We start from the raw sequence: 15,507 nt of genomic DNA, 5'->3' as shown, positions 1-15,507 counted from the left end.
TCCTGATGGTGAGCTTTGATGAGTAGTCACTTGAGGAGAATGCTTTGAGGTCTATACGCGGTAGTTTCGTCGATAAAAAGGCGTGGAGGTATAAAGGCTAAAGTTGAAGCATTGTCCTAAGCTTGTGCCGGTCTGGTCCGTGTGTGCCAGACTCCACTGACAGCAGGAGGATCTATTGCCTGAGATGAATCACTGATTCAGGCTGAGGTTGGGAGGTTTTTTGTTATTAGGAAGGGTTCCTAAGCACCAAATTGACAAAGGCAGTGGTGATGGCAGGGAAGGAGGAGTGAGCTGAGCACATTTTTGCACATGGGGTGTGAGATGAGTTGACACACACCGCTGGGCAAGGGGCAAACAGCCCGGGTGGCATGTGTAGGGCCGAACTGTCAGGAGAGGGAGAGACTCCTGGATGCCTGGAGACTGGGGTGGGTCGAGGTGAGGAGACTGCTGTAGTGTGGTGCTCTTGAGGTGGAGCAGGAACAGAGTTGCGGACGGGTGGTCACGGACACCGAGGCCTGGTGTCCGAGTGGTCTGGTGACCAGTGGTGTGTTGGCATGGATGACTGCCATCGGGTGTGGAGGTTGGGGAGAGAGGTGCTGTGGAAAAAGGGTGAAGACACGCTTTAGGCATGTGTCAAAGCATGTGTGGCATGCGTAGGGCCCAACTGTCAGGAGAGATCCCTGGAGACTGGGGAGGTGAGGAGACCGCTGTGGTGTGATGCTCTTGAGGTGGAGCAGGCACAGTGTTGCGGACGGGTGGTCACAGACACAGAGGCCTGGTGTCTGAGCGGTCTGGTGACCAGCGGACCAGCGTTGTGTCAACACGGATGGCTGCCCTCGGGTGTGGAGGCGGGGGGAGAGAGGTGGCGTGGAAAAAAGGGAGGAACCAGCCCGGCGTAGGAGCGGTGTGTCTGAGGATGCAGGTGGCTACGTGTTTCAAAACATATAGCTTCTTTATCAAGCCTAATTGCAGGGGAAACTACTGGTTGGTCCGTGATTCGGAGTAAATTGGCATGGGAGCTTGCCCTGGAGACAATAGAGGTATGGCAAAAAAGGCAGGGGAATTGTGAAAGTTTGATACGTATTCGGCTGGATTGGCAAAAGAACACTTGAGCTGTTAATGTTCTGTATTTTCAACGGGTAAGACAGGACGTGGTAAAAGAACTGAAAGTTCAAATGTCAAATTATCCCTTGTGAGCTAAAGGGGAGAAAAACATATAGGAAGGGGAAAAGTCCACTCATTGGAAATGGTTTTTGGGGACGGGTACTTATTAAGGTTATACTGTGTCAGGAAAGGCATGGTGTGATTATGTTACCTGAATTACTATTTTAAGTTATGAACCGCTATATAAGCATTCACACTTACAGGTATAATATTCTAAGGATTCATTCATGAGATTTTTGAGCTCAACACAATAACAGAATTTATTGGTATATAGTATCAAGACTTAAATACAATGAACCAACAATCTATTTAACTACAACATACAAAGAAAAGATTTAAACATGCCAAATACCCCGACATTGGTATCTAACAGACAAACAGACATACAGTTAAGTGGGGGAAAGATTATATGTATAGTTACCCATTAAACGTCACATGAGGCCCCATCCTGGTGAAAAGAGCCCGAGCTGTTTTTTCCAGTCATTAATATAGCCCTCGTGTCCATAGGGACAAATCTCCCATTGGTTGCCTCCCAAGGCCTACTGGAGATTGGAGGGTTTCCAAGACCCTCTTTACAACTCCACACCCCTCTCTACGATTGGCCAGTCTACTTGTTATTAGATCAAAGGGTCTTGGCTCCTGATACACAGGATACTGAAGTTGCACCTCTATGTTAATTCTCTGGACATGCCTGGGCTCAACAATGACCCTATTTGCAATTCATTGGGCCTGGCACTCCCCTCCACAGTGATAAGCACAACAAAGACTTTATTTCCCTACAAGCTATCAACACCTCAGGGGAAATATTTAAAACAAGAAATAAAACTATATACATATGTCTTATGAAGATTTGACATAAACTCATACGGTAACAATGGGAAAGGTGGCGGTAAAGGTTTTCTCATTGGAAAAATGTTTTTTTTACTGGCATGTAGACCTTATGTAAGCTGGAGGCCGTAGACTTGAAATGAGAACTGACAATGAGAGATGAACTGGCAGGTGAGACATTGGCATTGTGTTCCAAGGTGAACCTGGTGGAGTTTAGAATACATTGGGCTTGTTTGAAATGGAGCTCTGATTGTTGAGACAGGCAATAGGTGAGTGCCTGCAGGCCTACTTCGTGGGGGATGAAGGTGTACAAGGAGCAAACATCTTAGGAGACCCAGTGGTAGGTAGGTTCCCAGGAATAGTGGCGTAATGTTTCAATGAGGTGGACGGAATCTCTGAGGTAGGAGATTAGAGAAGTAACTAATGGCTGTAAAAAATGGTCAACATACCGGGATAGGCCACTGGTAAGGCTGGAGATGATGGTGCAGTCAGGTGGTGTGGTATTTTTATAAATTTTGGGTAAGTGGTAGAAAAATGGTGTTTTGGGTTGTGGGGGGCATAATGCCAATCTTTCCTTTTTTGTAATAATCTTCTCCTCGAAAGCTTGTTCTGTTAAGAAGGTGAGTAAGTGAGGTAGTGGGTCTGTGCCTAGTTTTAAGTACTTTTAAGTAAGTGTGTCCAACAACAGTTGGAGTGCCTCTTTAATGTAGTTGTTGCGGTTTTGGATAACAATCCTGCCACATTGTCGAATCGAGATCAGTTTGTTCATTAGTTCTTTGAGTGCTTTACGTTCTGGGATGCAGAGGTTAGCTTTGTTTCGGTGTTTGGTCTGGCTTTTATTTACAGTTATAGTGGTTAGGTGTCACATAATTTCACAAATTCTGCATAGTTGACTTGATAGAATGTTTCGATATGGGAGCCTTTGGATTGGGGTGTGTGTGAATTTTGGACTTTCCCCCCCTAAAATCCCATACCAGACCATTAATCTGGGCAGCAGCCTGGCAGGCTAGGAAAGGGGGGACGAGCGAGAGGCCCTTCCCTCCCTCCACCATGACAGGCCACATGCCCTTGGCATTGGGAGGGTGCTTTTTCAGGGGGAAAAGCACCTTGCCCCCATGATGATGGGGACAGGGGCATATTTCCCACCGCCCTGACCCGGTGGTTGTGGGGGTCTGTGGGAGAGGGGCTCATCTGCATCTGGGTACCCCTATTCAAAAAGGGGCACCCAGATGCCACCCCCTTGTGAATGAGTAAGGGGTACTTGTACCCCTACTCATTCACTAAAGGGTTAAATAAAATGTAAATAAACATACCACACCTTAGAAAAAATACCTTTAATTGAACAAAAAACAAAACACGAATGTTCGAAAATTCCTTTATTTAAAATAAGCTTAAAAAATGTCCCACAAAGTCATTCCAGCATCAGCCGAAATAAACAAAGCTTGCTATTGGTCATTTAAAATTTAAATACCCAATAGCAGGCTGGCTAATGCTCCGCCCACTGCCTGATGTCAGTCACAGAGGAGCGGACCTGAGAGAGAACTTTGTCTCTCAGGTCCGCACCTCTGGGACTGACAAAAGGCAGGGGGTAGAGCATTAGCCTGCTTGCTATTGGCTGTGGCACTTTAAAATAGCAGAATGGCTGTCTCCCACTGCCTTCTGTCCCAGAGAATTCCTAGAGAAGCGGACCTGAGAGAGAGTATTTTTTCAGGTCTGCTCCTTTGCTGATTGACAGAAGGCAGTGGGCGGAGCAATAGCCATTCTCGACAGCATTGTCAGGGGATCCATCCCGGCTGCAGCGGTCTCTGTATACTGCGAGCTGTTGCTTGCGATATACTGAGCTTTGGGTTACGGGAGGAGGTTAGTATATGTCCTCCCGTAACCCTTAAGAGAACTATGGGGAAAAACTCTTACCCCATAGTTCTCTTTTAAGGTCCGCTCCTCTGCTGATTGCTCCGCCCACTGCCTTCTGTCAATAGCCATTCTGTTATTGGCTATTGCAATTTCAAATGGCCAATAACAGAATGACTATAGCTCCTGCAGAGGAGCGGAACTGAGAGAGAAAGTTCTCTCTCAGGTCCACTCCTCTGTGACTGACGAGAGGAAGCGGGAGGAGCATTAGCCAGCCTGCTATTAGATATTTCAGTTTTAAATGGCCAATAGCAGGCTTTCTATATTTCTACCCACTGCCCAATGTAAACATTGCATCTGGGAGTTTTTTTTTATTTTTTTTTATTTTTTGTCAGCCGACTCTGGAATGACTTTGTGGGCAGAAATAAACAAAGCCTGCTATTGGCTATTTTAAATTGCAATAGCCAATAACAGAACTTTCTCTCTCAGGTCTGCTCCTCTGGAGGAGCAATAGCCATTCTGTTATTGGCTATTTTAAATTGCAATAGCCAATAACAGAATGGCTATTGCTCCACCCACTGCCTTCTGTCAATCTGCAGAGGAGCGGACCTGAAAGAACTTTCTCTGTCAGGTCCGCTCCTCCGGGACTGACAGAAGGCAGTGGGAGGCAACCATTCTGCTATTGGCTATTTTAAAGTGCAACAGCCAATAGCAAGGTGGCTAAAGCTCCCCACTGCCTGATGTCAGTCACAGAGGCGCAGAACTGCTATTGGGTATTTCAATTTTAAATAGCCAATAGGCTTTGTTTATTTCTACCCACTGCCCGATGTAAACATTGCATTGGGGAGGTTTGTTTTTTTCCAATTGTCGTCCAACACTGGGATGATTTTGTGGGACATTTTTAAAATGTATTTTAAATAAAGGAATTGTCAAAAATTTGGGTTTTGTTTTTTGTTCAATTAAAGGATTTTTTTCTAAGGTGTGGTGTTTAATTACATTTTATTTAACCCTTTTTAGTGAATGAGTAGGGGTACAAGTACCCTTTACTCATTCAGAAGGGGGGTGGCATCTGGGTGCCCCTTTTTGAAAAGGGGTACCCACATGCAGATGAGCCCCTCTACTCACAGGCCCCCACAACCACTGGGTTAGGGTTGTGGGGAACATGCCCCTGTCCCCATCCTCATGGAGTTCCCCCCTGAAAAAGCACCCTCCCAATGCCAAAGCCATGTGGTCTGGTATGGTGGAGGGAGGGAGAAGCCGCTTGATCGCCCCCCCTTTCCTGGATGGCCTGGTATGCTGCCCAGATTAAGGGTTTGGTAATATCGAATCAGTTTGGGGCATCTCCAATAAATGTATTAATGAACCATGGCGAAAATCACATTTGGGACATGTAGAAGCGTTCTTAACTCCTATTTAAAACAAAGATTCTGGGGTGCGATATGTCCTGTGTAAAATGAACAATTGAGTGAGTCTTTGGGAAGTGGATAAAGACGCCAATAGAACCACACTCAGTGCTCCCCTCCCCTAAGGACTGGAGATTTCATCCCACCCAGAACTTTCCAGTGTTCCAGCTCTAAGCTACAATCTGGAAAACCCGGAAGAAACTGAAAAGCCAGCTGTCCTTCCTTCTGAAGGGTGGCTACCTTTGTTCCCCATGGTCCCTGTGTGTGTTAAAGTAGCTACTGCTCCAAGCTCCCTCCCGTAATAGTAGTGTATTTTTGAACTTATCTTCCTATTTGATTAATTGTGCAATTGTTTTTTCTTGCAGGGCACGGTGCTTTGTGATATCATTTTACTGAACTTCCTGAAAGGAGCGGATCAGTACAAAGCAAAGAAGTTTGAGGAGGTATATCACTGCTGAAAATGCAGAGGTGCATAAGAATAGAATCAAATTATTAAATTAAAGCACAATTCTGCCATACAGCTAAACACACATTTGAAATATATATTTTCTATTCCAGAATGTTTGCAATTATGTCTATTTAACCACTTGCCGTCCGCCCGTTGTAAAAAAACAGACGGACGGCACTGCAGCATTGGTGGGTTGCCGTCTCCATTTTTTTCTGCGGGCGCGCACGGGCAGAAAAGACCCGACCAATGCAAACACCCGTTACCGGGTGTTTCACATATAGACGATCGGCGGCTCCATAGCCTGCCAATCGTCTATATGTGCTCGTTTTTTCGCCCCCTAAACGCCCCATCTGCGGGATCGGGTCGGGAGGGCGTCAGGAGGAAGAGGAAGGGAGTTCAGCTCCTTGCTGACCTCCCTCCGGGCTGTGAATGCAGAAGTGATGTGTGTTACATCACTTCCGCATTCACCTGTCAGTCATCTGGCTGCTATAGCCAGAGAAAAGAAGCTGATGAAGCAAATCTCTGCTTCATCAGCTTCTTTTGGGGTCCACAGGTGACATTAGGGGTCCTAGGGACCCCTCATGTCTCCATAAAGAGGACCTGTCAGTGTGCCTTTGCTATTATATAAGGGGATTGTTATCCCCTTATATAATAGCAATAACAATAAGTGCAAAAAAATATATAAATAAAAAAAAAGTCACATATAAAAAAGTAAAATAAAATAAAAGTCACATATAAAAAAAGTAAAAAAAAAACCCCAAAATGTTTAACTCCCCACGTTTACGCAGATATAAACATAAATACGCGTCTGGGGCACCAGCGCGCAAAAACGACAATTGCGCTACACACGTTACATATCGCCGCGAACATCGCAGTGAGAGCAATCATTTTAGGGCCATCAATCACTGATAACAATAAACTGATGAGAGGTAAAAGCTTTTAAAGCGTCGCCTATGGCCAATTTTGGGTATTATCATTTTGAGGTTTCGCGCCCGCACACAATTTTAAGGCTTGACATGTTTGGTGTCTTTTTACCCGACGTGACCCCGTCTTTTATATTTTAGCAAAAAATTGGGTAATAATAAATGTTTTATCATTTAATATAGGGGAAACAGGTTTTTTTTTAATTTCGGTAATTTTTCCTTAATATAGTAAAAAATAAAAACCCCAGTGGTGAATAAATACCACCAAAAGAAAGCTCTGTCTGTCCCTAAAAAAATTGTATAAAATTAATTTCAGTACAGCGCTGCATGACGGAATAAATGTCAGTCAAAGTACCGCAGCGCTGAATACTGAAAAATGGCCTGGATGGGAAGGGGGTTTAACACCGCAGATGTCAACTGGTTAATCTTGTGATTCACACACTTTTTAAACTCTATATAGCCCACTTTTTATTTTGTAGCTTTTTAGCTGCCTGTGTCAGGCTTCTTAAACTGTGACCTGAATTTTCCTCCTCCTTTATGCTGCATGAACACCTCCCCAACCAGATTTCAGTGCCTAAAAACATCTAAAAGTATAAAGCCAACTGATCTCTTTACCTGTGTGGCATTGAGACAAAGACACAACAGGATGTAAGAGGAAATCTTGCCAAATTGAGTGAGAATTCCCTATAGACAATTATCACCAGAACAGGTGCCCCGGTTGGAAGATTCCCCCTCCATTCCTGTTCCCGGACCACATAGCGTTTTGAATTCAACACGTTTTTTTCACGCGGAAAAATGCGTGGTCGTATGCGTGTAAAGTTTAATAGAAGCATGTTTTTGTGTGCATTTGCGGCTACAACCACAGTCAGAACACGCGGAAATTGCCCAGAAAATCGTGCATGTACTTTTTGCTGCGTTATGCTTTTTGTACGCGCGTACGAACGCGCAGGTGTGAACGAGCCCCATAAGAATGTATCGTTTTTTGTGTTTTGCGCATATAGATACACGCGTAAAAATGCTCAGGTGTGAACCAGGCCTTAAAGTAAAACTAAAGCCAAAACTTTTTTAATTTTGTGTAAACTAAGGGATGGTTATAACCTTTGTTTTTATTTGCCTATTGAGGAAATTTCCCTTCACTTGTCCCATAGCCACAATATGAAGTAAGAGGAAATCCCTCCAATTTGAGGGAAATTCCTGGTTGTCACCAGGATCACTAGAACTAGTGTTCTCCTGGAAGATTTGACCTCCATTCCTGTTCTGGTGACCACTCAAAATTTTAGATTTTGTTTCACTTTCCCTCTCGATTATAATTGTCAGCAAGATAAAAAGAGAGGGTGACTCTTCCTAGTGAAGATGCCAACAGCAATAAAAACTAAGGATGCACCGAAATTTCGGCCGCTGAAACATATTGGACAAAAATGGCACATTTGGCAAAATTGCTATCTTTCGGGACGAAATTGCAGTGCATGCCTGGTTTCTCTCCTCCCCGCTGGGCGCTGCTCTGTGTCCCCTCTGACACAGCACAGCGTCCAGCAGGAAGGAGAGAAACTGTCAGGAGGCCGAGCGGTGCGGGGTAGGAGAGCGCTGTGAGTGGCCGGCGTGTGACACACGCCGGCGTGCTGTATTTTGTCACCTGACTCCTCCCTCACACCGCCAGCTCAGCCTCCTGTGACAGCTGTCTCCAACCCCACACAGCTCTCCTGATTTGTCACAAGAGGCCGAGCATTGAGGTAAGGAAGGAGAGCTCAGCTTCCTGTGACAGCGCTGACAGCTGTCTCCACCCCACACTGCTATCCATCCTGATTTGAGCTTGGCGGTGCGGGAGCGGAGACAGCTGTCATATGTAATATGCATACTAATGAGGCTATTTGGACCCTCTGTAGATGTATTAAAATGGGGCTTTCCAGATTTCTTGTAATTTATTATATAATATTAAGAAACTGAATCCTCCCTACAATGTAGGATAATGCTAATTAGGTATTTTCCAAGTTTGGTGATGTTCACACTATTAAACTAGATTTATAATTTTATTAGAGAGATGAAGCGAAAGTCCATCAATGTATAAACAACTGGTGGCTAGACTAGAATTCTCCATTCATTGCAGCTTTTAAAATAATTTTACTATCACCTGCCCTGACCACCTTATACTCTGCCCTCCTACCATCATCTGATCTAACTACCTACCACCACCTACTCTGCCCAGCTACCATCACCCGCAATGACCACCTACCACCATTTACTGTGCCCACTTGTTATCACCTAGTGTGTCCTATCACACCTGCTATAATTTACTATGTTCACCTGCCATCACCTAGCTCCTGCTCATAAGGGAATAGGTGAGATTAATTAATTGGCCAAATGCGCATGCATGTGTCTGTTGAGAGTCTCAACAAACACTTGCATGTACATTCCCTAGTGCAAATGTTCCTGTTTGTACCTGTTTCTGTCATTACACTGTTGAAAGGCCAGCGAAGGCCTTGGAAACCCCCCAGTTTCAGCTGAAGGGTTTTTGTTTATTAATCACTCAGGGTATGTATTTTCCACTTGGTAAACATACTCCTGACTACTGCATACTAGGCAAGGGACTGCAGATGACACCTTATTAAGCATTAATAAATAACAATTGTGACGGACCTTCAATAAAACTGTACAGCGCTAAAAAACCTACATATATAGGTTGGACTTGATGGACTAATGTCTTTATTCAACCTCAAATACTATGTAACTATGTAACTATGTATATATAATCAGTAAATAAGTGAATAGTACAAAATGCTGTGAAAATAAACAAATATATAGATTAGTTTATTATATACAGGACTGATGTAGTTAAATCAAGCATCAAATAATCAATCAAAGAACAGTCCATTAATTCTGTATTTCACTCCGTGCTCTCCTCGTGTCAAAAAACTCCCCCCAATGGGTATGCACTCACCCCACACATAGGCTGTAACTAACAGCCAATTCACGCTTCAGTGTCATGTAAATCTCAGCATCCTCCTTCCTTGTGCTCCCTTCGTTAGTAAACGCTCATCGCAGGTAATCCCGTTTACATGAAGGATATATAAAGTTCCTCATTGTGACAAGATTTATTTATTAAAATTGCATAAAAACACTGACATATAACGTTCAAAACAGCCGGCCGGTGGATACATTCAAAATCTTCTAATCTACGGTGTTCCGTGTAGCGTCAAAAAATACCCGCCCTGATGCGATTCGTCATCAAGAGGTTATCAAAGGATGGCAGGTCTGACTAGCTACACTGTACTAGCAACTATATAACAGCAAAGGACATAATTGTCATTTCCTTTAACTACTTCAATCCTGTATATATTACACTAATCTATATATTTGTTTATTTTCACAGCATTTTGCACTATTCACTTATTTATTGATTATATATATCTAGGTTTTTTTAGCGCTGTACAATTTTATTGAAGATTACTCAAGAACTTTGTGTTTTTTGTATAGCAGCTTTTAAACCGATTGGGGTTGTTTTATATCCACAAGTGCAGATTTACAGTATTACAAATTGTGACGGACCGCCTGGTACCCCGACTGGGTACCTCCGTCAAAAGACAGCGTCCTCTACTTTGGAACCAGAAAATCATAATTACAGCCCAAACCTTCCCCTGATAACCAGGCAGGACTAGTCTATTAGGTTGAAAACCAAGGACTGGCTTTATTGACACACAGCACAGTATTTATACAGTTCTGGTGGTCTAAAACATAATACAATCAGACATTAAAGGAGAACTATGGGGTCAGTGTTTTTCCCCATAGTTCTCCTTAGGGTAACGGGAGGACACAAACTAGCGTCCTCCCGTTACCCTAAGCTCAGTATACCGCGAGCTACAGCTCGCGGTATACTGAGACGCCGCAGCTTGAGCGGATCCCGACTTAGATGACGGGATCCGCCCAGCTGCGTGAGTGACAGCTGGCTCTGCCAGCTCCCCCGTCCGTTCCGCCAGCCAGCGCTGGCAGATCGGAGCGGGGAGAGGGGAATCCAGCCCCTCCCCCTGTCACGGCAGAGAGCCGTGACAGGATCGAGAGGCGAGCGAACCCGGTATGTGTTCGCTCACCTCCCGATCTACTGAGCCGACCTGTGACAGTCTCATTGTCACAGGTCGGCTACAACTATGAGGTGAGTGAAAAGCACTCACCTCATAGTTCTCCTTTAACAGAATGCAAAACAGACATACCCTCCCTGGTGCCTTAATGAAAGAACAGGGAGAGAGGAGACACATATTAAGGGATTATCTACTGAGTGTCTATCATATGTTAATGTACTCAGCTACACCTAGTGTCACGTTAATCCCATTGTTTACCCAATCAGACAAATGGAGAAACAGACTGTAACAAGTTCAATGGGAGTCTAAGTCCAGAATTAACCCCTTTCAGTGCTGCTGGATTTACATCCTCTACCTATAATGGGCACAAGGTGACTTAAATGTAATGCCAGGGGAAATATGCAGCATATCCACTCCACACATAAATCTAGGTTAATAGTTCCTTGCAACCCCAAGAGGTCAGAGGGGGTCTCTATAGTCCTAGGTCCATAGTCAGTAGGAAGGAGGCTAGCCCTCAGGCTCTTTCAACAGCCCCAGTGATGGTTCAGTCCATCACAACAATATTAACAATTATTTAATAACAATAGCAACAATATAACTTCAAATTGGCCACGAATTAGACTTTTATTGGTATTAAATAATGATAGCAGTTCTTGGTTTGATTTGCTGATTGGTTGGTTAAATACTGTTTAAGAAAAGTTTAGTCATTACGACTCAAGCAATAAATAAATCCTGTATCTGAAATTCAGAGTTAGGACTTACCGGTAACTCTATTTCCATTAGTCTTCCAGGACAGCATCACGAGATGGAATCTCCTCCCCCACATCCACCGGCAAACCCCATGTCTCTGAAATCAGTGAAAATACTTTCTGGTTCAGGACCCATTCGTCCTGCGGAATCCGATGCCGACTCAGATAGTCCGCCAGGATGTTGTGGGTACCCCTCAGGTGTACCGCAAACAGGGACTTCAGATTCACTTCCGCCCAGGAAAATATTTCCTTGGCTAGAAGCTGCAGCGGCCAACTTCTTGTGCCCCCCTGCTTGTTCAGATAAACCACCGCTGTGATGTTGTCTGAGAGAACCAACAGATTGTGTTCTTTCAAAACGTCCTGGAAAAACCTGATCGCGTTTGCGACCGCTTTCAACTCTCTCCAGTTGGAGGACCTTCTGGACTCTAGTAGAGACCAGCGACCCTGCGCTAGCCTCTCCCCTACATGAGCTCCCCATCCCCACGCACTGGCATCCGTGGTCAAGCGTATGGAGGCTTGAGAATTCCACTCCAGACCCTCCCGAAGGTGTGGATGAATTCTCCACCACCACAGGCTTCTCTTTACTGAGGGGGGGAGGGAAAAGGCAACGTCCAATCCCTCTTGCGAGCGATTCCAGTTCCTCAGGAAGAACTGTTGCAGAGGTCTCTGGTGGAACCGAGCCCATTTTACCGCCGGGAAGGCAAGTGGTCATGAGACCCATGACCGCTACGTGTTTCCTGTGTGTGGGGGAGGAGATTCCATCTCGTGATGCTGTCCTGGAAGACGTTATGGGAAATAAGTCAACCTCAACAAAGAGGTGAGAAGCCATATAACATACTTTGACAAAGGCACTGATGCAGACGGGATTCTCCTTTATATAGGGTTAGGTACCAGCTGGAGAAGGTTCTGGAAGCTCCACAAGGAAAAGACTTTTCCGCCCAAACCTCCAGGAATTCACCTGAGGTGATTTAAAGGGGCATCAACACTGAAAACTAAAACAGCAACCAAAATAGGAGAAGGTGGTCACTGCAGTCCTATGCCATTGGGCGACTTAAAGTTTTCACCTTGGTCTTTAAGCACTACTTGTGCACTATGTGCGTTACGCACTCCTGACCGCTGCACTCTGTGCGTTATGCACTTTTGATCCAGAACACAGTAGGCCCAGTTTTTATGAAATATACCACTTTAAACTCGTCTCTCTGCAATTTGGCCACATCTATTATAGTGTTTGATGGTGCACTCATTATCACCACTGCCCGTCGCTTATTTTGTCAGAACAAAGTTGGCAAACCTACAGATAGAAATAAACAAATGTTTTGTTGTGTGGGAAAAGGATTAGAACCTTTTGTGAGTTTTTATTACTGTCCAAATAAATTTTTAGGACTAAAGAAATACTTTAGTATTGATGCATTTATAGCAAATCATGCAACTTTTATAGGGTCCATGGGAGCAGATGACAGGCTAGAAAACCAGAAGATTTTACTTTAATTTTTCACATCTCATTTTTAGGCAGTGAACTTTTAAGTGGTCAAATGGACCTCTTAACAAATTGATGATCTGTGGTGTCATGGACCACCTCAGTTGCCAAAATCCCAGTTTAATCATGCAAGTTGCTTCAGCTACTGCTTACCTATAATGATTTTGTAAAGTCCCAGTGACAAACTAGTTGCCTCCCTGACTGTTTGGATTTCAAAGTTTTTGTCTGATTCTATTTGGTTGCTCATTGTAAGTGCAAACATTAACCTGGATCTACACTTCATAACCGGTGATGTGATAATACAATAATAAGATCTTACATGTGCTTTGAGTTTTACGAGTCCTCCTAATGTTCCACTGTGTTTCTAACAGCCAACCTTCAACTCTGACAGCTATACAGTGCACCATGTAAATATTTGTACACATTTTTTAGTTATTTACGTGTTCTCTTGTCTTTGTCTTATAGATTTCTGATTCCACCCCACCCTTTGGGAGCCACCTTTTCAAAAGTGACCAGGCACTAACCGGTCGAGGAGATGAGAAGAGGTCCACAGATTCTGGGGCCTTTTGCATAGGGTTATAGACTTTGGCCTCACTCTTTTGCTGTTCTTACCCTATCTTAACCACTTTATGTATATAGATCAAACTATCCTACACTTCTGCTTAATATATCTGGCATCTAACATGAGCTAGACTGTCATAAGCTTAATTGTCTTGCTTTATCACTTTGTTGTCAAGCTGCCTTACTAACTATCATTGTAGTGGATAGATAATGAAGGGTAAACTCCACTTTACTATAATTATTCAAAACTTTGTTTTGAAAAACTATAATCATGATATACTAAAAGTATTTTTAAGTTTCACACTTCTATGTCCTTGTTACCCCAGAGCCTTTTAACCTCAGTGATACCTCACAGTAGGCCACATAAGCGTATTGAGTCGCTCCTGAGTGTAGTGTCCTTAGCAAAATATACTACTAAAAATCCTACAAAGGTCCCCCCCATACTTTCCTAAAGTTTTGGGGTCGAATGCACATGCCATGCTGCTCTATAAATACAAACTGATATTCATGCCAACATAGGGCACGCCCTGCATTTATTTCACCTGAATAGAAGCACTATGGGAGTGGACTTTTAAAGGAATTTATGTACAGTATATGGACACAGTTTGTTTATATTGCGTATTGTTTAAAGGCACACAACTAGAGGCCATCACCTAAAATTGGTGGAAAAAAAATTCCAGCACAAGGGGCGAAAGGGGTTCTTCACAGTAAGATCAGTTAGGGTCTGGAACTCACTGCCACAGGCGGTGATTTCAGCAAATAATGTGGAATTGTTCAAGAAACTTTTGGACGATTTCTTAAGGGACCGTAATATACAGGGGTACGGGTACTCCTAGAATGAGATCCTAATAGGTTGGACTTGATGGACTAATGTCTTTATTCAACCTCAAATACTATGTAACATGAATGTTTGCAATTTCGTATATGAAATTGCAAACATTATATATACACAAAAACACGGGACTCAATTATTTATTTTATTCAGGTAAAATAAGTGCTGGCATATTTTGAACACTATTTATTATCTGCACAGATAAAAGCACAGCGACTATGTAGAACCTTAATTAAGGAGTTTACCACAGAGTCAAATCTAAAATAAATGCTTTTCATGGCCTACCATTTACCAGATTCATACATCATTGAACCTTTAAGAGAATTTCTAGAAAACTGGAGACTTCCTATATTACTAAAAGAACTGAATGATTCTATATTGAAGAATGGTGCAGAATTCCACAATACACAGTTCAGAACTTGTATGACCGCAATCCCTGAAGAGCTGAAGCGAATGGCATTGCATGGCCTTCTCCCTAGCAGGTCCTTGATCAATATATTGTTACTTTTGATTATTGTATACACCAAAGCAAATAGCTCTTTGTCAGCATGTCTTTGCAATGCAGATGCCAGATACTACTGATTATAGATAATGTGGACCTTTGGGCAAATTTTCCTTACAAATGAGGAAAAAGATAGGCAGGCTAATGTAAATAAACAATGATGGGAATTTACTAAGACTCGGGCAGAGATAATCTAGAGCAGTTGTGCATGGCATCTAATCAGCTTCTGTCTTCAGCTTTTTCAATAAAGCTTTGAAAATGAAAGCTTAAAGCTGATCATTGCCATGCATACCGGTAGTAGTTTTACCTTCGCTCTCCTTGAATCTTAGTAAATTCCCCTCAATGTATCTGACAAACACTGGAAAGATGCAAATTAATTTTAGTGCAGACATACAGTGGGGTCTGTTTATAAAATAACTCGTTTTAAAAGGTTAAATGTAATAATTTCACCTTCCTCAACCTTTGTTTTTATCACTTATTTACTGGATTGCTGGATTCAGTTCAAAGTTTTTCTGCTTCTCAGATGTCATGGGATTTGCAGTTTGAATTTACCACTCCGAACTTGGGGCATCCCAATAGTTTTTAACCAATATTTGTAAACAGGAAATAATAGGGATTTGCCTAGATCAGTTAATCAGATGGACATACACTGCAGAATCGTGGCTTCTGATGCTCAACATTTGTCAAGTTTAGTGTTTG

General features: G+C 43.2%; 1 protein-coding gene across 1 annotated transcript in view; it reads left to right on the top strand.

Moving 5' to 3' along the window:
- P2RX3 (purinergic receptor P2X 3) overlaps positions 1 to 13,585 on the top strand; it is a 107,360-nt gene extending 93,775 nt beyond the window's left edge. The window contains exons 11-12 of the mRNA XM_018568623.1: positions 5,612 to 5,689; positions 13,379 to 13,585. Coding sequence (XP_018424125.1) covers positions 5,612 to 5,689; positions 13,379 to 13,495 — 195 coding nt within the window. The 3' untranslated portion in view covers positions 13,496 to 13,585. The remainder of the gene's footprint in view (positions 1 to 5,611; positions 5,690 to 13,378) is intronic.
- Positions 13,586 to 15,507: the final 1,922 nt, after the last annotated feature.

This window comes from Nanorana parkeri, unplaced genomic scaffold, assembly GCF_000935625.1.
Source record: "Nanorana parkeri isolate BGI_ZX_2015 unplaced genomic scaffold, ASM93562v1 scaffold1220, whole genome shotgun sequence".
Classification (NCBI taxonomy): Eukaryota; Metazoa; Chordata; class Amphibia; order Anura; family Dicroglossidae; genus Nanorana; species Nanorana parkeri.
This window is presented reverse-complemented; position numbering and strand designations above follow the sequence as displayed.